Below are 27,522 nucleotides of genomic sequence, written 5' to 3' on the forward strand. Positions count from 1 at the left end.
TCAACTGTTAAGGAGCTTTTTGCTGCTTAAGAATCTCACTAGTAAAACTCAAGGAGGAAGAAGGCAGAGAGCATTTCAAACTTCCTCTTGGAAAGCTATTCTGTCTTTGATTTTTCAGAATGTCTTCAAGTGATTTGGGTCTATTTTTAATACCCGTGAGACATGCTGTTGTAAGGAGAGCTAAATATAGGGGCCACATCCCCCTTTCTTTTATTCACTGGCCTTAATCTTCCTAGGAGGAAAGGAAAATGCACAGTTCGTGTCACCATGGAGCGGTGACGCTTGCCCTGATGGGCCCTGTTGAAAGGAAATTCATAAATACTGTGTCGGAAATAAAGATAATGAATGGATCCTTTTTGGAGAAAACGTTAAGTGGGAGTTTATTTATGTTAAACCTTCCCTGTCTGCTGCAGACTGCGAGATAGTTCCTCTTGTTTTGCTCAGGGTCCTTTGGGGACAGCAGTCAGTCTGCGTTACTGGAGTGAGCGCCAGCACTCGACCAACGGGATAGAGAGGCGCGGGACACTCACCCAAAATAGCTCACAGCATCAAAGCAGAGGCTAGAATTCTGGTCCGTTTTATACTGACAAGGCTTTTTCTTTCTTTCTTTTTTTAAAGGAGGCATTAAGCACATCTTAAAAGCAATAACTTTGTGAGTACCCATTGGACCAGAAGGAGATGCAGAGTCTCATCACAGTTGCTGTCAGCCCCCGGGCCTGTGTTGCAGGGCTCAGTGTCACAGGGCCTGCGCGTTCTTTCATGCCTTTGTGTCCCCCACACTTCTAGGCTCCATCATTTCTGTTTTGGGTGAACCCCTAGATTCTCAGAATCTGGTATGTGGTTTACAAAGTCCCCTAAGTGAGTCTTGAACCTACTCTGGTTGCCACCATCATCTTTGGTCTGGTCTGCTGTGGGGAAGACCTCCGGTGTGTGACTGACAGGGAGGAATCAAATTATGCGCTTGGTCAATGCTGCCCCCCGCCGCCCCTTTAAGGCCACGGGAACTCTGGGAAATATTGAAGTTCTCCATGCTTCAGTTTTCTTGTCTGTAAAACTGGGATGATGATAACGTTTCACAGAATTGTCTTAAAGGCTGAAGTGCAATAACATGTGTGGTGTTGATATTGTAGCAAAAGGAGAGGCCGGTGAAGCTTCTAGACTAGTCACATGATGTAAAGCCCCTAGTGTGCTATACAACTGGTTTTCCATACCTATGGGTTCTAAACCCATGGGTTCAACCAACCAGACATCAAAAATATTTTTAAAAATTGTATCTATACCTAACACAAAAAGATTTTTTTCTTGTCATTATTCCCTAGGCAACGCAGTACAGCAGCTATTTACACAGCACTTACATTGTATTAGGTATTGGACGTAATCCGGAGCTGATTTAAAGTACAGGGAGATGTACGTGGTCTATATGCAAGTATAACACCATTTTATGTAAGAGACTTGATATCTGAAGATTTTGGTACCTGAGGGGTCCTGGAACTAGTCTCTCAGGATAACTAGGGGCGACTATATTTACTATGCTTTAACAACCATCGAAGGACAGGCTTGAATTAATTTGGTTTCCTGATGCATTCACAGCCCTGATTCTTCATGTTGTTCTAAGTAGAGGACAGTCTCAGTGTTAGACGGGAAGTTGTATCTCTGCTCCAGGTGGACCACCTCTTGGAGAAGAGACCTCCTCTCATCCTTCTGCTCCTGGCTTCGCCTGCTGATCCTCAATAAACAGGAGCAGCCCATGACCTCTGACCTGCAGTGGAAACGGGAGGACTTCTTTCACAGAGGTGGAAATCAAAAGGTCTCTGATTGCACCATTTCTGCCCAAGTCCAGCAGTCCAGTCCCACCCACTCCCTGAACCTCCCTCCCAAAGGAAGCCACACTTCTCAGACTCTTTGCTGTTCAGTGTGATCTGAAAGACTGTTACCATCTCCACCTGTTCTGGGTCGCCCTGCCTCTAAAGAGAACCTTGGGGGAAGTAGGGCTTTGAGGGCTATTAGTCAGAAGGATGCTTGTCTCCAGATTTCTTTTTTTTTTTTTGGTGGGGGGTACCAGGGATTGAACTCAGGGGCACTTAATCACTGAGCCACATCCCCAGCCCTTTTTTGTATTTTATTTAGAGACAGGGTCTCACCGAGTTGCTTAGCACCTCACTGTTGCTGAGACTGGCTTTGAACTCATGATCCTCCTGCCTCAGCCTCCAGGGCTGCTGGGATTACAGGCATGCCCACTTCACCCAGCCCCAGATTTCTTGATTTATACAAATCATTGACTTCAGTGTAATAAATGAGAGCTTGTTGGTTTGTGTGGATATCACTTCTTTGTAGACATCCATGGATACTTGGATTTAGGATTGACGCTGAAGAAAAGAAGAGAATGCATGGTTTGGAATACTGGGAAATGTTCCTGGTGCCTGTCAATGTTGACGTAGATTTGTTTCAGAAGATATTTTATTTGAAAACACTACCACTTTAAACCAAGTTTTTATACTAAGGGCAGGGCAGGGTCTCCAGGGTGCTTTTTCCTAAGCACACTATGAGCTGTGACTCTTGGAGTTGAACTGTGTCAGGCAGAGGGCTGGGCTGGGCTGGATCCATGGAATAAGGCAGGCACATCCCTGGAGCTCAAATACTGCCTATAGCCACAGTGATTCACTTCCCTGGCTGTCTGTCTCACCAGAATGTGAGGCATGGATGTGTCTTTTGCATCTCAATCATTAACACCTAATGTAAAGGTTAGCACATAGTAGGTCTTCAATGTGTGCTTTCTGAATCCATGCATATATCTTCGGGGCAACGCAAAGACATAAAAACATAACTCTGCATCTGTTGACTCCTGAAGAAGACGTTTATCTTGATTTCTGTTACCAGATGAAATATATCTAGGATGTCAGTTTAGGATCAGAAAAATATTTAAATTTGAATTCTGAAATTCAGTTTGGTCTATCTATAAATTTATAGTTTGCTTGATAGCTCTGATAGGCACATTTAAAATCTAAAAGAAAGTGGATTAAATAAATCATAGACTTTGTCTCCCAACTCTTGCCACCTGCTTTCTAAAAGTATTCCACAAATGTTTGCTGGATTTCACAGAGGCCAGGTTAATGCGTGGTCCACACCTGTAAATTGTAGTTTATTTGTTGTAGAACCTTAAAAATTATGGCTGTTCAGACGGAAGCTAGGAAGTATGAATTCAGCTCTTATTTTGTAGTTCCTGTCATAATGCTCTCTTAGAAGAAAAAAAAAACATGTCTGTAGCCAGTAGTCTAACCTCTAAATTATATACATGTATGTGTGTGTGTGTGTGCGTGTGTGCGTGCGTGTATGTGTGTGCATATGTGTGGCTTTAAGCCAGACCCTTGATGTTACTTTAACTTGGTTTTCATGGTTTAATTTATTTTAGTTGGTAAAGATTATTCATCACTCATTTAATTCCAAGGTTATCTATTGATTCTTTTTTCCTCATTTGGTATTTTCTGACATTTTGTGGCACTCAGTATTGATTTATACAAAATCAGTCATCTGAATGTCCAGAGGAGGAGGCCTCCGCTTGCCATCAGCTGTTTTTCTGGACTAATAAGGGGAGCAGCCGTGGATGTTGAGGGTGTTGGATGATTTTTAGGGGCGGGAGTCTGGCCCGTCACACCTGCTGGATCCTGCTTGTAGAAGTCCTTGCAGGATCTTGAAAATGAGATCACTGAGAAGGTTCTGCAGAGGCTCAGTTCTTCCCCATAGTGCCTGTCAGTCATTCTGTTCCTAAGCTTCTCTAAACCTACCACCTAACGTACAGATAAATAAATAAATAAATCTTGCTGTGCAAAGAGACCATTAAGGTGAATCTTCCTAGCTAATTGCTTCTAAAACTTAAGGAATTGCCCTTGTTAAAATGCAAATGAAATTCTGTGGGTCTGGAGAAGAGCTTGAGCTTTCGCATTTCTAGAAAGTTCCTCAGCAGGGTCTATAAATGTTGAGTAGCAAAGCCTTAGCCCACCTTCCAACAAATTGCCATCTTCATTCTCTCTTCTTTTGAAATTCTACAACTGCATCTGAGGTTCCTCCTGAATCATGTTAGTATCAGGAGTGAATGGAGATGGAGGAAGTGCCCCCTCCCCTCCCCCAGTGTGGATTTTATAACAGCCATGAGAACCTGGTTATGGCCTACAAGTACACAAACCAATTGGATAGTTTTAATCATCTGCAATCAGAAGAATTTGGTGGTTTACAAAGTCAGTGTTCAACAGTCTTCGAATTAGTATTTTCTAAATTACTTGGTGCCTAGAGGGGCTTTGTCCATCCCTTACCTCTTCTTATCTAATCTTCTGAGATCCCCCTTGCCCCTTTCTTATTCCTAGACTGGTTGAAAGGAGTCTCTCTCTAGGTTGATCTGGGAAATAACTTGTCATAAAGTGGTAGGCGATGAAACTTTGGGCTACGCCTCCTAAGAGTACTTACAATTCTGTAGACAATGAAAGAAATGTTTTAAAACCAAACCGTAAGACTGGTGGAGTTTCTAGACAGCTGGAGGATTCTTGCGGGGAGGGAGTTGAGGTTTCCAGCTAGCTCCATAGACATCACAGCCTGTTTCTTCTAGCTACTCATTCGATCTGCCTTCCCACTCTAGTCCTTAGTATATTCATTATTAGTATATTAGTATATTCAATATTACTTAGTATATTCAATATTACTTAATATATTCATTATTACTTAGTATATTCATTATTACTTTGGGGGGCTTATGCCTAGAGATGCTCTTTAAAGGAAGCTCTTTGAAGAAAGTATTCTGTAATTTATCTCTGCTGGTCTTAATATTTGCCAGGACTCTCTGGGCTCTCTTGTTCTCCAGAACATCAAAAAGTCAGGAACAGGATATAAACATCCTGGAAAGGCAAATGCTATTTTTATACTGAATTGGGAAGGATGATGTATGGAATGTCTTCACCTGGTTGGACTTAGATTTGATTCCTCCCAAATCAGCGACAGATTCACATGTAGAGAAAAATTGAGGTTCTCATCTATATGTTGTTTTTATTACATTATTTTGCTTCGGGCTCAAACATATCAAAGTAATTCAGACACAGTGGATGAAATCATCTGATTTCCATCAATAAATGTCTACTAAATCCTTCTGATTATAGGCAGTTGGCATTATTACGCAGTTATAGAAAAGCATGGTAATGCCACTCAGTAATTAACTGGTATCTACATGGCTCAGATTTATACAAAGCTTAATGTTTATAGTTACAGCCAGGCTGCTTCTTACTTAAGTAATGTAAGTACACTTAGGTAGTGAAATGGATTCTGTTTCTTGGTTGGAATATTTGAGTCTATTGCTTTCTATCTCTGTTCATTAGGCGTAGGTTAAGGAAAAGCCCTTCCTGTTTTTGCCATTTTCTTTCTAATAAAAAAGCCTCCTTCTGAAAATGGTAGTTGACTGGCTAATCATGTAAGTTGATTAACTCAGGGAACCATAGCTCATGTATACACACAACATGTTCAACTTTGGCTTAAAACATATCAAGGCACGTGGGTTGAGCCCTGTTCTGCTGAGCAGCCACAGTCTTTTCTGTGTGAATCCACAGAATGGAATTCTGAAGTTTCCCCATGTAAGCTATATTTCTAAAGGAGCCTCTACAAATTTCAGTTTTCCTTACTTTAAAGTGAATTAAGAATCTAAAGGTGGTAACCAGCAACCTGAGCACAGAATCTAGGTTGATCTGATCACTGGCTTCCCCAACACAATTAAAAAAAAAATTAAAACTTTTCTCTATGGGGTCTTTCCAAAGCACCAGACGTGCTTCATAAATACAGCAAGTTTCTTTTTGTACAAACTCATATTTTATAGACATTCTTATTTAATTAAATTATGTAATTCCGTTAGTAGCACAACTGGCATAAATAGGATTGGGAACAGATGCAAAGGAATCTTGGTAAGCTCTCAGCCCAGAGACATGGAGCTGAGGAGCCGGAGGACACTAGAAAGTATTTGCTCCCTTGGCCCCAGGTCCCCTGCTGTCCAGGATGCCAAGGGGATCCTGGTGGTTCAGTTGAGACACTGTACAGAAGGAGTGAGGAGCAGAACATTTCCAGTGGAAGAGTGAGCCCAAGACCAGCGCTGTGGGGTTTTTCCCCTCAGAAACACAATGAATATATTGTCACGTCTCACTGTTTCAGATTTATCTTTTATCATTCTTTTTTTTGGGGTGGGGACACTGGGGATCGAACTCAGGGGCACTCGACCACTGAGCCACATCCCCAGCCCTATTTTGTATTTTATTTAGACATAGGGTGTCACTGAGTGCTTAGCACTTTGCTTTTGCTGAGGCTGTTTTTGAACTCCCAATCCTCCTGCCTCAGCCTCCAGAGCTGCTGGGATTACAGGCGTGTGCCCCTGGGCCTGCTCAGATTTATTCATGACAGAGCTGGTTTTCATACTTGCCATTGTTTGTTTTGGAATAAACAGACAGACAGCTCTGGTGTGGAGATTGGTTGTATCTTTAGCATATGTTTGTGAAACAAAATTCTGAGGGTCTTAGACACTCTACTGGTGTTTAATAAGACAAAAACTCAAGACAAAGTTTGGGCGGGGGGATGTGCTGCTCATGTTTTTGTATCTTGGAAAACTTCACTGAAATGGATTAAAATGGGAATATGTAATCTAGTGGGCAGCAGGGTCTCGATTCTTAAAGTGAAATATTAACTCATGTTTATTCTACAAGTTAAGGGAATTTCCCTTAAAATCAAGGCAAGACTGATGGATGCATTTTGTATAGATTTTTTTTCTTTTTACATGTAACTTTTTCATAAGGAAAGTGTTACAGATTCTGAAACTCTTTCTGTTCTCATTAGTCAGCATATTCCTAATATGCTGCTTATCTTGAGGGAAAAATAGTGAGAGTTTTCCGTTACCTTTTTGGCATCAATTTGATATTAATTTCCACATGGTCCAGGCAACGGTCTGCAGGCCCACACTCGTGGTGGGGTGAATGCATATTGTTTATTCTGAGGCAAGGAAGGGGAGATGAAAGGTAAGTGCTCAGTTTCCTCTACTTAAAGCTTACATTCTAGCATACATTTTATTTTTAAATTTGTTTTATTCTGAATGCAGGATGCTCTGATTTGCTAAGGGTGCCACAGGCAAAGCACTACAGATGAGACACCTTACACAACAGAAATGTCTTGTCCTGCAGTCCTTGAGGCCGGGGGTCAGAGAGCAAGGTGCCCGCGGGGTTGGTTCCTCTGTTGGAGGGGGTCTGCTTCCTGCTTCTCTCCAGCTTTTGGTAGCTGCTGGCCGTCGTTGGTGCTTGTTGGCTTGGAGACACATCACCCTCATCTCCACCTTGATCTTACATGGTGTTCTTCTCCTGTGCACCTGTCTGTCCAAATTTCCCCTTTTGTAAGGACACCAATCCCATCACATTAAAGCCCACCCCGTGTGACCTCATTTTAGTTTGATCACCTTTGTAAAGACCCTATCTCTAAATAAGGTCACACTCTGAGGTACTGGGGCTAGGACTCTCACTTATAGTTTTAGGAGAAACAATTCAGCCCATAGAACAGGCATATTTATTAGCACTTGCATTTGAAAACATTGAAAAAAAGAAAAGAATCTCAAAGAAGTGTCCCAGAGCAGACTCAGGTGTGTCGTCTTAAGAGGCAGAGGAGCTTGATACGGAAGACTTGACATTCTTGAAATGTCAGTGTTGTAATCTGGACAGAGTTGTTAGCCATGCTTTTCTTAGATTTGGCTTCCATAGGTGAACCTTCATTTAATGCAAACATTTAACAGATACAGAAACAAAACTAATTCCTTTTGATTTCTTGATGCTAGAATAGTGAATAAAACCTATGCTATTTAATAAACTCCTGTATTCATGTCCTCATTATGTTTGCATTTGGAGCCCCACACTTTTTTTTTTTATCAGCAGTGAATTCATACTGAGCTACATTTATTATTTGATGCTTCATTTTACTTCATTAATTTCCTTGCTAAGTGATAAGTAGCATTAAAGTCATGCTCTTCTGAATTTGCATTCTGAGACAGAGGGATACTACATTACTGAACACTTTTCTTTTAAAAATTAATATTTCTGCATCATCATTAGGAATTCCCACACTTAACATTCCTATTTCATTAGCAGAAAAAAAAAAGCCTGTAAAAGAAAGAAATAGTAGGGGGTGAAAGGAATGAGTAGAACAGAGAGAGCCTGTAATGGAATAGGTTTAATGTAATATTGCAGTCTCACCCAATGCTTGTGATCTGTGCTCCAGCTGCATCATATTTTATTTTATTCTTACAACAAACTGTGGAGTAAGGACAGTGTATTGGTCAGTATAGGCAAGGTTGTGCTGTGACAACAAGCAGCCCTGAAGGTTTATTTTTTGTTCACATATTCTCTGTTGTTAACTCTCAAGGCAACTATTCTCTGTGAGTTGGCTCAGCATTCTAGTCTGTTCTGGTGAGAAGGTTTGTGTTACCAGCATGTGCTTCTGCAATCACTGTGGTAGGGCAAAGCAGGCGAATGACAGTGCTAGTGATGAAGACCTAGCTTGGGGAGAAGATATCCATAGTTTCCTTGACTGAAAGAAGTCAGGTGATTAGGCCAAATTTTAAGAAGGGTAGGAGAGAATGAAGTCTTGCTTTGTGCCTCAAAGTAGAGGGAACCAGGTATTGGTGAACATATTGTGCCTGAAATGATAATACATTCCATTTATGGACATGGAAACTGTAAACCGGGGTTCAGAGAAGCTCAGGAACCTTCCCAGGGACACAGAGTTAGAAAAGTGGAGCAGCATGCTACTCAAAGCTCGGTCTGTTTAATCCCTGAGGCTGTGTTCCCAACCATTCGTGTGCTGCCTTCCACAAGAACTTCGCTGCAGCTGGTGAGATTCAAATGGGAAAAACTAATTGTTCCCCACTTTCCTTATGGGGTGCTTTTGAGAAGAATTTAAAGGAGATAGGGAAGAACCAGATGATTGGCGAGGCTTCCACTGAGTCTGGTCTCTGGGGTAATTTTCTGGACGGTTGCTCCTGTAGCTTTCTTACACCTCATCAGAACCTCTGAGAAGCATCTGCACATTCCCAAGAAAATAGGAACTGATCAGGGAAAGGCAGAGTTTTGTGTTCATCTTCTTTGCTTGAGGCTGGTAGAAGGTATGATCTTGTGATTATCGCAAGGAGGATAACAGCGGGTTAGCTGGTTTTAGACAGCTTTTCATCTCTGTGGCCAAAATATCCCAAAACAACTTAGAGGAGGAAAAATTTATTTGGGGCTTATGGTTTCAGAAGTCTCAGTCCATAGATGGCTGACTCCATTGGTCTGGGTCCCGGGGGAGATAGCACATCATGGGGGAAGAGCCATTAAACTGCTAAATTCACGCAGCAGGAAGGCGGGGAGGAGCCACAGGAAGAACAACCCTGCCAGAGTGCATCCCCAGTGACCACCTCCTCCAGCCATGACCTCCTCCTATAGCTGACACCCTATCAGTCCATCCAAATGGGGGTGGACCTATGAGGTTTCAACTCTTATAATTGAATTATTTCACTGCTGAACATCCTGCATTAACACAGGACTATTCTTTTCTCTTAGGGAACAGTTCTCATCCAAACTATCGCACTTCTTCTAGCAACTACAGCCTATGAAACATGTTCTCATATCATCTGAAGATAAGAACCGACCCAAGTAGTCATCGTGATTTCAGATCAGTGAGATGTCATTGTCACAATAGCCTATGGAATCTGATGCCATCAGTGAAGGGGCATTGGGTAGGTTGGAGCTGGCCTCCAAGTTACATCCCTGTGCCTCCTGGTCTTCTCACCTAGACCAATGTCTTCATCTCCCTTGGCATCTTCCTCTGTAAATCAGGAGCATAATGATGACTTCAGAGAATCAAGATGAGCCTAATGAAGCAATTAACACAGTGCTGTTCACCTAGCTCCATGATCCATAAATGTTGGTTGCTCTTCTTATTATGCTGATGGTCGATAATGTGATTTTTTTCAGACAAGGCATGTGATTATTTGGCTCTATTTGTAATGATAGGTCACTGAAGGGATATTACAATCACTGTGAGGAATACTTGAGATTAGTAGAATACATTTTGAGGCTGGCAGTCAGGATGGAGAAATGACCTGAAACCATCTTACATAGTTTGCTGAAAAAACTAACAATATTTAATCTGGAAAATGGAATCTTGAGTAGAACTTGAGGGCATGGGTCACCATGGTCTCTGGATCTTTGAAGGATTGTCCTACAGAATTGGCTTCTGACTTATTCCTTATGGGATTAAGAAGAGTACATCCATGTGTAGAAATTGTAGGGAGAAGGGTATTGGTTCATTGTGGGCAAAGTAACCACCCATGGAACTCTTTTATGGGTGATTATAAGCTTTGTTTGGGTGGATATTGGCAGTGACTCAATAGGAATTCATGATGGAGTTTGTGATTCTAGTCCTGGGTGCTCAGTGGAACTATACAGAGAACTTAAAAAAATATATCAGTATCTTGTACCCTATCATAGACCAATTAGATCTATATCTCCGGGGCTGGGCCTGGTTCTGAATAGCAGAAGACAGTAACATTCTGTGTGAGGAGCAGTAACAAAGCAGGATAATTTGATTGGACTTGGCTTGGTTGAATTCCAGATTTGGAGGAGTCCATTCAAACTGGTTTGGGAAAGGCACTGAAGTTCACGGTCAGGTTGAAATGCCTGCCTTGTGGAACAACTAACATGGGGGAAAGCAGGGAACATTGATACCAGTATTCAACTACAGGGATGAATCTATTTTCACCCAAAGTAGTTCGCTATTATTCATGTTTACTGGCAGCTGAGTGATTCATACGGTGCTTTTGGTGGGGGAGATATGTTCAAATGAAATGTGTTTGCTACTACGTAAAGTAGATTATTTCTTTTAGGATACACCAGCCTACTGATGCAACCCTGCAGAACAATGCAGATTCTGCACTCTGTGTGTGTGTGTGTGTGTGTTTGGGGGCAAGGAGCTGGAAGTGCACATAGAAATGCACACTTCCACAGCACAGAGCATGCCTTCACATTTGCTCCTCTGACCTTTACACCAGAAGCATAAGAATGACCCCTGGTCCACTGGCCCTGAAGCATGGTTGCTCCTAATCTGGATGCTGGATGACTGAGCTGTCCTTCAGCCTGGCCAGTTGGCAGCTGTCTGGGTAGCCCCACGTATCCTAACTTTTTTCCTGGAGTGGCTTCCCCCTGCCTGATCCCTCATCCTCTGGCATGGCATTTTCTCCATGACAGTCTGCCCCTGAACTGCCCTCGCTGCTGCTTTGGTAAAGACTTGCAAGAAAAGAGAGTAACAGCCGCTGGCGAACCCGGTTTGTGCAGGCAGCACCAGCGATGGATGAGAGCTCTCCCAGGCTGGAAGAAGACTGGAGAAAAGGACTTCAGCGAGAAGCAGGCTGGCAGGTAAGCCATGTCCTCAATCCAGACAGGACCCAAATCTCTCTCAATTCTTTTAGCCTCAAGTCTCAGGAATACACACAAGTCTATTTGCAGAACTGTATTATCTGCAGACATATCCATTTGGGACAAGTCATCATTAGTTTCCGTGTCTTTGAAAAACCATGCAAATAAGACTCCAAATGAATTTATTGTGGATTTTCAAGCAAGCTAATAGGGTTTTACAAATCTATAGATGTTGCTAAATTTATACTTCCTTAATAAAGGCCCTTGAATTAGCAAGTTGCAGGTGTATATCAAAAGGAAACGTGCAGATTTGGTTTGTACGAGTACAAGTTCATTGCAATATAAAAATTTAATACAACACCTGTCATCAGACTTACTTTACAGTGTTAGAGCAGCTTGGAATAAGGGGCTTGGTTTTAACCTATTTTAATGAGGTGACCATTCTTTTAATGCAGCCCGCGTTCCTCCCTTATTTATGCTGAACTCATAATAGGTAGGAACTCGGTGGTATGCAGAGAGTTCAAGCTAAAGAATTCATTTTGGCGTAGAGGCAGTTTTCATTAAAATATGCAAAGTAGTAATGTTTATACGTTACAATACCTATTTCAAATTAGCAAAATTATATGCTGCTGTCTCGTAAGCTGCCAACTGAAATCCCTTCCTAAATCCTGTTGAATGGCTTTGATTACTCTTCTTCACATTACACATTACACACCTCTAATGCATATTTTTATGCCTCCACTCCATTGCCATTTAATTAGACAACAATATTGAAAAGCAGTGCCAGGGCTTATTGTTTCTCCTTCTCCTTCTCCTTCTCCTTCTCCTTCTCCTTCTCCTTCTCCTTCTTCTCCTTCTAGAAAATGAGCCCTTCTGATGGGTGGTCTTGGCTAAAGTGAAACAATGATTTCCATTTTGTCTCTAGCAGGAAGTTTCATATAAAGATGGTGGTTCAGAAGGAGTAGATTTTCATCATCGCTTTTAAAAAAAATAATTCTCTCCTTTTTTTAAAAGAGAGGGACTTTTCATAAGATTTCTTCTCTCTCCAGCGATAGAATTTGAGTGAAATGTACTACTGGTATTGACAGGTGTGTTTTGTTCTCTGCAATGTGATGTTAAGTAAAGAGCTTCAGAAAAATCTCCTCTACCCTGGCATGAAATTGGAGTCTTTCTGCTTTGGGTGGGGAATTATTTAGAAAGTAGGGAGGGATACAGAATAAAATCCCTGCATGCTAATTTGAGAATGACACGTGAGTAGTCTCTAGGGGTCCAAACAAATATTAAGATATCTTATGGTATGCTAATGTGACTTTTAGATTTTTGTCTTTTGTTTATGTTTTCCTTTAGAAAGTTGGCATCTTCTATATAATCTTCATTTCAAAGAAGAGTGAAGGGAGGAAGGATGTGAGGAGATGACTCAGACATCTCTGTGGATAAAATATTTAAACTAGAAACACCAAGTCCAAATGTTTATGTAAAATTGCACGTGTCCTGTCACGGTTAGCATCTCAGGGACCTTTAGCTCATTCATTTCCCAAAAGGCACATAATGAAAATATTCTCTGTGCTACTGGCCTCTAAGGACATGATCCTTTGCAGCCGGCTGACCCCTGTCATTTCCATGCTGACAACCAAGGCTCCCCATTATAGCTAGCAGAGGGCACCCTAGGCCCTGCTGTGGTCTCCCTGACACTTGGCACAGCAAGGCAGTGGGTGGAAAGGACGTCTCCAGGTGTTGCTACAGTGTCACCTGCTTCTGCCTCCCCTCCCTTCCCCCCATGAGTTCTGCCCACTCTTCCCTCTCTCCAGTCATCTGTATTGCCATGCTGGCTCCCCATGTGCACAGAGTCACCCACTTGAGTTGACACAAAGGCCCGTGTGGTGAGAGTGACTTCTTTTATCCATCCATGGTAGTCATGAAGATGGGGGAAGTAAAAGGCATTTGAAACTCAACTGTGACAGATGCTAGGCTTTGGTGTAGCCAAATACTACATTTCCTGCCAGAACTGATCTGGTGCTTCCTACCTGCCTAGCACTCACCGGCCACAGCACTACGGGGTCTGAGTTTGGCCACACAGAGCCCAGGCCTCATAGGCCGTCTGGAAGGCAGACGCTATTGCCTACATTTTACTGATGGAGAAATGAAGGCTCGTGAAGCCACGTAACCTGCTCAAAGCCAACCAGGGTTCTTGTTCAGGCCTGCTTGACTCCAGGGCGTGGGCTCTTCCGATTTTGTAAGTGGGCCTTCTGAGTAGAATTTCATCTCATTTTTTATCTCATGGAATAATAGCTTACAAGCAGCTGTGACGTGGGCAGGCAGGAAGCAGGCGGGAGGCAGGGAAAAAGCATGATGATCTTCTAATGGAATAATCAATCTCTGAATCATTAAGACTTTAATAAAATGTTTTTGATAGTTTATCTTTTTAACCCTCGCTCTATACCAGGCTCTAAACAAAACTTAAAATTTCTTCCGAGTTCTCTGGCAGATATTTTTTGTTCCTATTGTACAGATGGGGAAACTGAGGCTCGGTGGTGTCAAGGAACATGTGCAAGGTCACATGACCACTGAGATGCTGAAAGGGGCATGGACCCATTCGGCCTGATCCTGGAGTCTGTGCTCTTGTTCAGCAGGCTCTGAGTATATTTTATGTTATTTTTTGACCAGACACATTTTAACTCTCTCCACTCATAATGACGTAATGACATTTGTCCTTGAGAAGTTCCCCTGATTGTCCTCATTTTAATTTTTTTTTTTAGTAAATTGGGAGTTGGGAAAAATGCCTTGCTTGCTTACTTCTTCTTCAAGATGTAGTGGTGTCCAGGTCACTGCTTGTATCTCTTCTAGAGAAGCTCTGGAGCACAGAGGGTAGTGGCTTATGCCTCTAGGTAACCCTGTGCCCATGGCAAACTCCTCAATCCAGGTGTCACTTCTTCACTTGTAAATGGAGGTGACTCTGCCTGGGTGAGCCCTGATAATGCTTCATTGACCTGGGCGATTTTCAGCTGGAAAACACGGAAGGGCTGAGGACTCATTTCTGGCTAGTGTTTTATCTTGGGCTGGTTCCTTTGATTTATTTTAGTTTAGTTTTTGAACTAGGGTTTCACTGTGTTGCCCAGGCTAGCCTTGAACTGTTGGGATCAAACGACCCTGCCACCTCAGCCTCCCAAGGAGCTGGTACTCTAGGTGTGCGTCACCGCCACTGGCTTTAAAATAATCCATGTCACCGCTGTGTGGCCATTTTGAACTCATCTATCAATACTGTCTCTGTGTGCCTGTCTCCCCACAGGAAGATAAATTCCTCAAGGGCAGAGGTGCATCACAGACCTGGCGCTGATAAACCTTGGATGAATGTTTGCTGAGCAGAATGGAATTGCATATTTGATCTGTAAGAAGTGCTGGCAGGCTCTGGCCCTGAGGCCTTGGTTTTGCAACTGAAAAAGGAGGATAAGTAGCTCCCCAAGTTCCAGGCTCTGCAGAGGGCAGCAGCGATTATGGTCTCTTAGTTTGGTCTTCCTTCTCTTCCCTGTTCCGCTTGGATATAAATTCCTCCCTGTGCCTCCACATTCTCATCTGTGAACTCAGAAGTAGAGTATTTGTGTCTGTTTAGATATCTCTCCTTACTACAATACCTCTCTCTGGACAGGTGATAAGGCATGTCCAGGAAATCCTGCCAGTCTTCTGGGTTCTAGCCTTGGTGTCCCCAGTTACCCACCGTAGAACATGGGTAATGTTTTAAAGCCTCTCTGTTCCTTGGTTTTCTTACCTATAGAGTGGGGATGGGTATAGCAGCTATTCAATATGAGATTGTTGGGGTGATTTATGAATTAATTTGTGGAAAGTGTTCAGGAGAGTACTTTAATATGTACTGTTTAGCGCCCATCATGACATTGTGTCAGCAAGTATCTCCCACTTATCTATTTCATGGGATCAGGAGGTCGTGCTTTTTGAGCACCTACTATGTGCAAAGTATATCTGTCCTCTCAAGGATGAGAAAGCCTGGGAGGCATTGCCCTTCCAGGGGGGAAACACAATGAATGGTAGAATTGGGGAGAATCCTGTATCCCGGGAGCACTGATATTGGCCTCCAGGCTGGTCTTGGGAAGTGCTTAGAGGAGGTAATACTAATTTTCAAAAAGAAGTTAAGAAGTTTCAAAAAGAAGTTAAGTCAGACAAAGAACCTGGATGATGCTTAAGTCCAAGGGAGAGAACATGTCAGAGACAGAAGGGAGAAAAGCAGTAGCACATGTGTTGAAGAAACAGCCAGGTATCCTGCGGTGGCCATTCAGAGTGAGGCCGGGGTGGTGGTGATAAGTTTAAAGAAACAGGCAGGAGACAAGTCCTGCAGGGCCAGACCAAAGAGCTCAGCCTGGCAGAGGAGAGTCAGAAATGGGTTTTAACCAGAGACCAGAGACGGGACACAGGAATCAAACTTGTCTTCTGGAAAGATTATTCCAGCTTCAGTGTGGAGGATAAATTGGGATACAACAAGACTAGAGGCAAGAAATCCAGTTAGGCTGCTTCATGACTCCAAGTGAGGGCTGGGTGGAGTATGGAAACAAGATGGAGGCAAAGGAGTGGGTTCCAGAAGTATCTAGAACATACCGGGCTCTCTTGGTGATTGCATGGAAGAGGGTGTAGGAGTAGTCAAAGGATTTCTAGGTTTCTCTTTAGCATGACCAGCTGGAGATGGGTGCCACCATCAGAGAAAAGATCATTGGAGGAAATGTGCTATATGAACTCAAGATGGGGTGGGTCATAACCAACCAAATAGCAAAAGAGAGTTGTAATAAATGACACTAATGTGCAGCATGTTATACTCAGACGATGAACAAAGCCCTGTGAAGACTCAGAGAAAGTAATATCAAAAATTTTGTTTCCTGTGCCAAGGGTGGTTCCAAACTCTTTCCCTACATTAACTCCTCCCCATCTGTGAAGTAGAGATGCTGCTTCTTTCCCCATTTTGCTGAAGAGACAATTTCATAGAAAGTAAGGACACTTAACTAATATGTAGGACTGGACCCAAGCTGCCTGGATCGAGAGCTTATAACCTCACTAGGATTATGTCCATCTCCTTGGAGTTTTGGGACAGAGGAGGAGACATGTGAGGCCGATCTTTCAGGAAAAACAGAATTTTGCAAGCAGGGAAAATCTGAATTAGAAGGCAGGCTGGTGGATAGTCTCTCTTCAAGGCAGATAGAATAGGCTCTTTTTTCCCAGGTATCCCAAGACTCCTGGAGCAGCTGAGCTTCTCGAGGTGTGGCCAGCCATTTCCACAGTTCCCAGCAGCTGTGAGGGAGGCCCCTCGCAAGACTAGCCAGGGCCAACAGGTCTGTGCGCAGCACAGGTATACCAGAAATGAACGAACTGGAAACAGGGGCTGAGTTGGACATCTATGGGTCCTCAGGGAAGTCCCTCACCCCTCTGAGCTATTTCCTCCTCTCTAAGATGAGAAGAAAAAATATCCCTCTGCTAGGCAAGATTTCAATTAAGTAATGAGTGATTGAAAGAAACTTTGCCTACTGTAGAAATTCGACCCATGTAAGGTTTTAGTGCTATCAACCAAAAATAAAGCAGAGTCCTATTTTGAAATGATAACATATATAAAAAGAGTGTTCTGTATTCTCGACCTTCCTTCCCAATCCCATTACCATTTTGTGTTTCCGTGTTCATGGGGAAAGGAAGATAAGGTTGGGTGCTGCTTCCTGTTCTTAGGGAAGGAGTGTTTCCGCCATGTTGGAAGTGCTTCCTCTTGGGCACTGAGAGTGGTTCATGTTCTGAGTTGGCTTCAGGTTCATCAACATCTGCTTCAAGATTCTGCCAGCCACGAGTGAGTAAATGGTGACGATGGCCCAAATCAGCACCGCAGGAACTTCAGATCAAGTGTGTAACGGAGCCCGCAGGGTTGACCTGAGTGTAGAAGCGGCAGGAGTCGACATTGATCAGGGAACAAGTCCTGTTCTTCATCCATTGTTACATTTCTGGCACAAGGATATCTTCTGAGAAGGCCCCTTGTCTTATGGCTCGTTGTCACTTTTTTATTGTTGCCTGTAAGTGCGGGACCCAATCCTTCATTTATTCATTCATGGCTCAGGGAAGGTGAAGTATTTGATATATGTCTTCGATTCAAATATTATAGATTCATAAGACTGGGAGAGACCTTGGGATTGTTTGCTTCATCCCACATGTTCCTAACTCTGAACAGATGCAAGTCCACAAGCTGAAGATGGATCACCTCATATCGCCTCTCTCCATAACTCATGGCTGGGCCTAACAAACGATTCTTAGGCTAGGGAAATGTTTCCTCGTGGAGGATTTTAACTGCGCCCATTGTGGCTGGGAACTGGTTCCACTCCTTCATCCTCCCTGGAGGTGGAGAAAAACAGCTCAGTCACTGTCCTCAGCAATCAGCCTTCCTGGCCTTAAAGATCATTATGAAACCAGTCTTCAGTTTTTGCTTCTCAAGGCTGAGCAGCCTAAACCCGTAGGTGTAATTCTTCATTTCCATCTTCTCGATTTTCTTTGAACTTTTTCCAAATCTTCCCATTGCCCCTACCTTCTCTAGCTGGGAACTTTTCAGGAGGATGGACCCGGGGCTCACAGCCCACCATGAGCTGCTCATTCATTTAATGTTAATACTCATTTACTGAGCTCCACATTTTATATACTAGAGCTCTGGGCTGCTCCTTGCGGGACCATGGACAGGTGAAGGACAGCAAAGCATAGCAGTTCAAAGCCTGAATGTCACGGGTTACTCATTGACTGCTGAGTTGGAAGTATATTACTTAAGCTCCTGGAAGTATATTACTAAAGCTCACTGTGTCTCAGTTCTCTTATGGGCACAGGGACGATAGTCCCTGTCTCATAGAGGTGTAGGAGTAATAAATAAGCACACGTAACACTTTGGAAGAGTGGTTGGCATGTAGTTATGGTCATGTAACTCTTTAACAAATAGAATAAAAATGAAATAAGATGCAGGCTCTGACCTTGAGTTGTACCCATTCTACTTGGAAGGATAAACTAATAAATGGCTAATGAACAAGTAATTATAATTTAGCACATTAAGGGTTTTAATAGCCGTAGAAGTGTGTGGGAAGCTCAGAGATCCAAGAGAAAGAATGCCTGGGGGAATCAAGATGGCCTCGGGTGGGGAAGGTGGACCATTTGAGGTACTTCTTGGACTCAGGTTGCATTGACTCAAGGACTGTCAGGGGCCTGAGATGACATCTCACTGTGCATTTTCACCCTGAAAAGGCTGCCTTGGCCCTTAGGGGACAGAACAAGGGCTTCTAAGCTGGTGAGATGGTCCAAAAGCATTCTGGGCAGAGAGAACCTTGCAGGCAAAGACCTGGAGAAGGAAACGTGTGACATGTGTTTGAAGAACAATGAGTGGCTGATTGTGTTGTGGTGGTGACGGGAGGTGGCATCAGACTATGAAGGGAACTTGCTGAACTATTTGCCTGTCCCTAACTAGTCCATACGTGTAGGTTTAAGTCTGTAGTTGTACATCACTAGAGAGGTGGCCAAAGCATTTGATATTTCCCCTCTAGAGGGTGAGCCCCCCATGAAAACCTGCAATCCAAAATGCTCCGGAATCCACAATTTTTTGAAACCACAATGTAAAATTTTTTTTCTGTGAAGCATTATTAAAAATATTGTGCTGGGCACCGTGGCACTCACCTGTAATCTCAGAGGCGAGCACTACTATTCAAAGAGGATCAAAAGTTCAAAGACAGCCTCAGCAACTTAGCAAGGCCCTAAGCAACTTAGTGAGACCCCACTCAAAATTTAAAAAAAAAATAAAAGGGCTGAGGATGTGACTCAGTGATTAAGCATCCCTGAGTTCAAGGTCTGGTGATATATATATATATATATATATATATATATATATATATATATATATATATATATATATATATATCATATCGTATACATATGCGAGAGAGTATAAAATTACCTCCAGCCTATGTCATAAGGTATATATGAAAAATAAATGAATTTAACATTTAGGCTTGGGTTTCATCCCCAAGATATCTTATTGTGTACATGAAAATATTCTAAAATCCAAAACAAACACCCAACTCCAAAACATTCCTGATCCCAAGCATTTTAGATTAAGAACATATATCTGCAGTAGTTTTGTTTCTGTCTGGACCAGAGCTCTGGGTCAATCCTGGAGGCCAGAACTCAAATCACATTCTTTTGCCTATTTCTTTGGGGACTGAAAGCAATTCCAGGGTCAGAGTGGACTTGAGCCACCACGTGCCTTGAGATGGAGTCTGCCATGTGTAACCCTTGTTCTCACCCCCTGGAACACCCAGTTGTGCCCCTGCATGAATGAACACATGCAAATCAACCATCCAGGGATTTTACACTTTTCCAATGTGACTCCATTTCGGTTACATCTGAGGACAGGAACAATTTTGTGTCAAACCCAAGCAGTCCCTCTGAGAGCTCATTGCTCCCTGTGGCATCTTTGCCTGTCACGTTCCGCTTTTATCCTTCTGTGTGCCTCTTTTTTGGCTTTCAGCTCTGCCTGCTTCCTGTGAACCTTGGGCGGGTCCGAGGCCCACCCTCTCCTGGCTTTCCCAAGCATCAACTCGCCGAGGCCACAATCCTTGGTGATGATGTCTAAGGAACATCCGAGATGTGGAAGTCTGATTTTTAAGAGAAGGTGGAGGAGAAAAGGCAGCTCTCGAGTATCTAAGGAGACAGATATGTTTTACATCAAATTCCCCTGTTGAAAAAAAATGTCAGAAGAAGTGAGAAATACTCAAATTGTAGCAGCTGGTTGAATGTGGCGATTCTCTCACTTAGGGCAAAAGAGCTGCAGTTTTCTATCTAATTCACTACTCAATCATTCCATGGCCCCTGTCTCAAGCTCAATTTAAGCCCAGTCCCCAGTACACAGAGCCACTATACAGTGTAAAAAGAAATGACTGGCCAAAGGGACTGAGGGGAAGCAGGAGCCACGTGGTGACCCAAAGCCTGAGTTACCAAGTCATCCTGGGACCACGTGGCATCCCTCTCCAGCGCGCTCATGAAGTCCATGTAAATAGGTCATTCCTCCTTTAGCCTTTAAATTCTGATTATCACCACCTGATAGGAGACTGTGATCTTTTAAAATGCTCACCACATATATTGGGGAAACAGACAAATGTGCCCGGCAATCAGGGGCAGAGCCTGGACCAAAAGCAGGCTGCCTCAAGGGCTTTGAATTGAAATGGAAACCGGCTGGCTCTCTGCAGAACTCTATTACTGTTGCTGACTGTTTGTCTTTTTCAGAGGAGTTTTCGTGAGCAATAAATATGACTGCTCTTTAGGGAGTGTGCCGAAAACTGTTGGATCTTTCCTTACACATGTCAAGAGTATTTCGGTTTTCAAAAGCCCTTTTCCATTTATAATCCTTTTCCAAACTCATGGATGCCCTACAAAGGAAATGGCAGCAATGTTATTAGTACCAGTCATCAAATGAACTGAGAGGTGGTAGGTTAAAAGCCTGGCCTGGCAGGGTCAGGATTAGAATCTGGGTACGAGGCAATCCTGTGCTATTTTGCTCAGATTGAGCTGCCTCTCTGTTCACTGGTCAAAGGTAAGTTTTTCCTAAAGGTTGTGCAAAATTAGGTTCTTACACAAATACCTAATCAGCTTCAATCAATTGTCCCCCTCTTAAAAGAGTGGCATTTAAAGCTAAAAAATTCTATGTAATTATTTCTAAGGAACAGCTTCTCCTACCAACCCCAACAAAGAAATTGTTGGTGGAAAAGCAAGATGTTCATGCTTCCTGAGCTGATCATAATGCTTGGGGCCTGGGCTTCTTGCAGCGGTGGGAGTCCAACAGGGCTATTACACAGTCAGTAATCCGGGCATATGCTGCAGAAATACATAATTTTGTGTAACACTCTAAAAGACTTTATTTTTAGCATTGCTGGATTCCTTCCCCCTCCACACACACACACACTGGAAAAGGAGGCACACCATCTTTCCCGTCTCAGCAGAGACATGACTTAAACAGCACAAATCACCTTAACCTCACTCTTTATGTAAATATTCATGAAACAAAGATCTGAACTAATGACACCCAAATATTTTCATGAGAAAATCTGGAAACTGAAGTGGTCAGGTGGTTAGATGATACAGCTTTATTTTTTTGTGGGGATAATATTAAAATTCTTAGATGCATTCTTTTTTTTTTTTTTTTGGTTTGTAATTGATCTTGAACTGTGGGCCAGCATCTTATGTTGTACTTTTCTTGCATCATTAATCTATGCTTTGTGTCTAGGTTGTGTTTGCTTAGAATCAACCTTCTCTTCTCTCTCTCATCTCCTTTCTCAATTCAAGCAATCAATCAAACAAACAAAAGATCCAACAGAAACAAGAAACACACAAAAACCCTCACAGTCATCTTTAAAAACTCCTGTCACCAATGCATAGGACATTGAAATACTAAAATATACTATTTATGAATCTGAGCTCTGGAGGAAAACCAACGAGGATTTAACTCTGCCATTGACTGATTGGGCCACTTTCAATATACTCCCCAAACTAAAGCTTCAATTTCCTTATCTTTAAAATGGGATCACAATTTTATATTTTTCTTGGAACCATTGTAAGAATTACAGGAAATAACAGTTCTGACTCTCTTGGCAGAATGATTAATATCCAGAAAGCACTTGGTAAGATCTGTAATTATTATTCTCATTATGAAGGTGTTTTCATTAAGATCAGGGTCGGGACAGTGTTGTCCACAATTCTGCTCCTGCTAACCAACTACTATATGGGGAAGATACAGAAAAGAGGAGACGAAAATTTTCATATCATCAGGTGGAATCATAGGGAAGCAAAGATACTCAGAAAAACTGAAAAATTATTAGAAATAGTGATAATTGTGTTAGTTGATTTAATATAAAACAGATACATGTGAAAATCAATACCTTTCTGATATAGTGGTGATAACCAGTTAGATTATATGCAAGTAAAATCCATTCAGAATAGCATCAACGTATCAAATGTCCAGGAGTAAACTTATTGAGAAATGATGCAGATGCTATACGAGGAAAACAATAAAACCAAGCAGGAGATGTAAAAGAGGACCTGTATGCATGGAAAAGGTGTCGTGGTCCTAGAAGGGAGGAAGACATACTGTCAGCTCCTTAGTGCTTCTCAAATGAATGTGCATATTTAATGTAATTCTAATCGAAATCATGTTGCTCCTGTTGTTTCCTGGAAATTTGACCAAGTATTCCAAAGTTCATCTTGAATAATAAATAGAGTGGAAGAGCTAGGGGGAAAAAAAAAGAAAGAGAGGAAGAAACAGCCATCTGGTTGATACTATAAAGTTCTGTAGCAGTAATGATAGTCAAAATAGGATGTTCTGGAGTGAGAATCAACAGATCAATGGGGTCAAAATACCCCAGAACACAGACTTTGTGAATGATGAGAGTTTAGAAGATGGTCACAGTTACATTACATATTAGTTAAAGGACAGAAAAATTCTGCAGTCAGTGGTTCAGAGTCTCCTGGCTAAGTGACGGGGAGAAAAGATACCAACTGCACTTCAGAGGATAAACAATAACATGGAGAGAATTCAAAGCTTTTTTTCAAGAAGGAGAACATCTAGAATAACATGTATCTGGTCATGGGATATGCTTCTAAGCATAAAGGAAAAGGGTGATAATTTAGATTATATCCAAGTGTGAAAATTATTTATCTGAGAAATGTCAGAAACAAACAATGAAACCCAACAAATAAAAACATGGGAAATGGTTTTGGAAAACTTGGCTAAAATGTATCTTTAACAGATGAAAAGTTCATACAAATAAGAAATAACCCAACCTCCCATTAGAGAAAGAAGACGAGCCTGGTTCATGGCAACTGGCAGGAGTTAAATGTGAACCGTAAATGCATGAAAAAATGTAGTGACATTTAAAACAATAACGAGACATCAATGGTGGAGATCTTGGAGAGTCAGTGCCGCTGGTGATTATGGGATGCATCCCATAGCTATTGTGTCTTTTCTTTTTTTTGGAAGGGGGAAACCAATAGTTTTTAAAAAAATGACAATATTATTCCAGAAATAGATCTGGAGGAAATTATCAAAGACAAAACTTTCTGTAAAAAGATGTTTATTTTGATATTGTTTATAATAATAAAATATTGGCTCAGCCTACATTTCCAGTCACAGGTTAACAGTCAGACACAATGAGGTATACATTAAAAAGATCCAAGTATCCATCAAAAAAAATTTCTAGCTTATTTTGAGAGATAAGAGATTATATTGCATTGGTGATACTTAGCTTATAATGCACCAGTTTTTGATACTTAGTGTGTGGGGGGAGCTTTTGAGATAAAACTAAGTGAAAAAAAGCAGAGGTGTTGGTTTGGGTTATATATGGCATCTTAAACCCTAGGAAAAGACAGCAAAGACATAAAAAAAAAGAAGGTTTAAACCTCAAAGGACAAAGAAAATGAAAGAGGAGATGACATTGGTGAAGAACTGTCAGCTACATTTTGAAAGCTCAAAAGAGAATAAACAAATGGTAACTGACTTGGCACGACATTAAAATAATAGTGAAATTTAAGCTGGTAGTGGGAGAAATCTACAGAAAGTACTGCCAGGTTCTGGAAACGCTCAGGAGGTGGAGGGGCCAGTTGTCTTGGAAGGCGAAGCATGCAGAGTTCAACACAGGAGAGCAGGTCACAAAAGGAGCAAGTTGATGAGACCCCCATCCCCCATGGGGCAAGGCATGAGGTCCCTCATCTAATGAAGAGGAGCTGGAGATTAGGCACTGCACAGGGACAGGTAACATGCAGGTCCAAGTGAAAGTCTGTAGTCTCCACAGTGAGACCCTATTTGCTCTCCTCTCTTCCAAAGCTGACAGCTGGCCTCACACTTGCTACGGACAAGAGCAAAGAACTCCTTTCTGAAGAATCTGACCAGTCCAAGCACGGCCTCTGGAGTGAGGCCCGCCACCCCTTGCTGCCCGCCTCACTATGCTCCTGGGACTTCTGGTCAGCCTTGATGTTTCACTCTGAAACAGAGCAGATGATGGGATATTCCTGGAAGGTCTCTAATAGGAGAGAGTGAGAGAGACCAAAGCAGAAATAAGAACTACCCAGAGGAGCTCTGGACATGCAGGACAGATGAAAATGTCAAAAAAAATCTCCAGCTTATTTTGAGAGGGAAGAGATTATATTGCATCAGTGATACAAGAACAAGCCACTAGAGAAAGGAGCAGGCAGAAAAATCAGAAGGAATTCAGAAATTAAACATCCAAAGGCAGAAATTAAACCTAATGAAGCAAGTGGAAAATTAATTTGTTAAGAATCTCTGCGAAAAATAGGAATAGAAAACCTTTTTAAAAATCTGCAGAACAGCCCAGGAAGTCCAACATTTCAAACAATAGGCATTTCAGAAAGAGATACCAGATAAAATGGGAGGAAGGGAACGATTAAAGAAATAATACAAGAGAATTCCCTTGACATGGGAGATGTACAGATCTTCAGGGTCAGCATAATGAGTGTATAGTGAATGGAACACACACACACACACACACACTTGCACAACACACTCCTGGACACGTCATTGAAGAATTTCAGAACATGCTAAAAAATTTCAGAAAGAAAAAAAAGTTTCCATCCAAAAGATTTGAAAATCATTGGAAAAACACTGCTTGAAGCCCAAGAAAATACAACACTGTATTCAAAATTGCAATTGACTCTCAGTCTAGAAGTCAATGTCGTGTCACTGCCTCCCATTACCACGAGAATTAAAAACAGAAGCTGTTTCATGGAAGTAAATAAGATAACAAGTGTAAAGTTGATCAGATTTTGGAATAGAATAAGGCATTTTTATAGATGCAAGTTCTTTACACGTTTTTCAGAAAGCTACTAAAGGATGTATGTCATAAAAATAAGAGGAAAACACAAGATCCAGGAAATAGAAGGTCCAAATAAAAAAGAGGCCAAAGATATTGCTGGTATGATCCAAACGGAGCTCGTAGATGTTAGCTCTGAAGGATGCCTGGAGAGAAATCAGTGCAGATCAGAGCAGAAGGATTAAGGGCTCCTGGAGACATCTGTCTCGTGGTGAGGAGAAAAGGAACGAATCTGTTGTCTGATGTGTTTGCATATATTCAAAGGAATTTTTCAAGCTGGCAAGAGTTTGGCATAGGATGAAAAACAAAATTATATACATAAATGAAAAAAGAAAAAGGAGAAGATAATTAATAAATCCAGAGAACACTAAATAATATTTTTGAAAAAAAATTATGACCAACTATATAAGTGAGCAGTAAATGAAATTTAAATAGTTAAAATAATAACACAAACATTGAATATTTATTTAATTAAAAACTATAAAATAATTGCATTGGGAGGATGTGAGAAGGGGTAATGGCCGTGTGAAGAGGGCATGTACCTACCCCTCCTCTCCACATTTAACACTCAGTGGATAACATTGGATACAACAATCTGTGAATGGGCTATTAAATTTGCAAACAAGGAAACAAGCATGGGGTTAAAGGATCTGTTCAAAGTTTCAAAGAAAGCCCAAGGTAAAGCCACAACTAGATCCTAGCTGAAAGGTCCCCAAGGCTTGGTACTGAGCTATGGCAGAGAGGTCGGCCAAGATACACCTCTGCCTTTCTCCTGCTCTTCCCATATCTTCAGGCTGGATGGCTCAATACAAGTTCCCTTCTCAATCAACCAGCACTTGAATTAAGATAGGTAACCAGTAGTTTTCATTGTATTCCATGTGGGTTTTGTCCTAAGGACTCTCAAGGAAAGTCTTTAGCAAGAGTAAGCAGAATGCATGTATGGATTGTGACTCGTGTGGGCTGGCTTGGTTCTTACTCTGGGTCTTGGTCTGAAGGTGACTCTTCCCCTGCTGAGCTGTCTGAATCTGGGAAAGCTACTTCATCTATCCCAAGCTTTGGTTTTCTCATCTATAAGATGGAATTTAAAATAGTAGGCATCTCACAGGATTAAATAAGATAATGAATGTTGGGCACTGTCTAGATTATGGAGGAGCTGGACTTGTTAATGATCATGGTGGACCGGAAGTGTAGTTGCGGGGTAGAAAACAGGGAGAACAGTTGGTCCCAGTATCCTACTACAACTATTGAGCCCTTTGAACATATATATATAATCTTATCATTTTATTACTGGCTGTTGGAGACTATGCTATAAATATCTTAGAGGGACATTAAGATATGCAGAGAAACTAGTCCAAATGAATGGGACCATTTCCAGGTCTCATGCTGTCACTGAGCACTGGTGTCAGGGTCAGAGCCTGCTGTGAGTGGTATTGAACAGTCGAGGCAGAACTCCTCTCATCAACATTGCAAGGCTTGTTATCTCTTGTAGCTACCCACAGAATACTTCTCCATGGGATATCTCGAAATAAGAAATCTGGTTTGAGAATTATTTGAAAATTTCATGAGTGTAGTTCTAAGAAGTCACTAAGCAAAAGTGGGTTGCTTGGCTTTGACCTCTTGCCTTTACCAGGTGACCCTGGTAGAGACCACTGCCAACCATGTATTTTCACAAGAATGGACCTTGGTCTATCCTGTAAAACCTTTACTGCAATTTTCTTGTTTTTAAGAAATGCAACTCTTATGACACAGAGTATTTTCCAAACCTGATGTATTATTCGATGACAAGTCTTGTTCTCTGATAGATGAGGTGGAGATGGGCTCGTGGAAACTTGAAGGTTTCTGCAGAGGGCAGAAATTATTCTGCCCCTCTAGGGAAATGATGTATTTCTCTCCATCACTGGGCACTGCTACTTAGCCCCTGAGACTTGAAGGGAAGGCAGGATGTGCTGGGGGCTCAAGCAGGTGTCCCTGGAGCAAGAAGCTAGAATCCTGGAGGGTAGACACGGGGAGTTTTTCCATCCTTTTGCTTTTAGGAAAAGCACCCTGTGCCCCTTAGGAAAGGTGGGAACTTCCCATTCATTGTACTGTTATCATCCTCATGGTTCAAAGGACAGGTGTCTCTGTGCGGAGGTAGGGATGTACGAAACACAGAGGCAGATGCTTAAGGGCTAAAGCATGCAATTATTAGCATCCTACTGTGC

General features: G+C 42.0%; 1 protein-coding gene across 2 annotated transcripts in view; it reads left to right on the forward strand.

Annotated features, from left to right (window-relative positions):
- The window catches only part of Ppargc1a (PPARG coactivator 1 alpha), a 607,930-nt gene that overhangs the window by 309,648 nt on the left and 270,760 nt on the right, over window positions 1-27,522 (forward strand). Inside the window, exon 1 of one of the 2 annotated variants that reach the window (XM_058572387.1) lies at window positions 11,299-11,447. The exons of the other annotated variant lie outside the window; for it this stretch is intronic. Coding sequence (XP_058428370.1) covers window positions 11,379-11,447 — 69 coding nt within the window. The 5' untranslated portion in view covers window positions 11,299-11,378. Of the gene's footprint in view, window positions 1-11,298; window positions 11,448-27,522 lie in introns of those variants that run through there. 2 annotated transcript variants of the gene reach the window in all.

The sequence above is a fragment of the Marmota monax genome, unplaced genomic scaffold (assembly GCF_021218885.2).
Source record: "Marmota monax isolate L192 unplaced genomic scaffold, Marmota_monax_Labrador192_F-V1.1 WCK01_AAM20220418_F8-fsc00009, whole genome shotgun sequence".
Lineage (NCBI taxonomy): Eukaryota > Metazoa > Chordata > Mammalia > Rodentia > Sciuridae > Marmota > Marmota monax.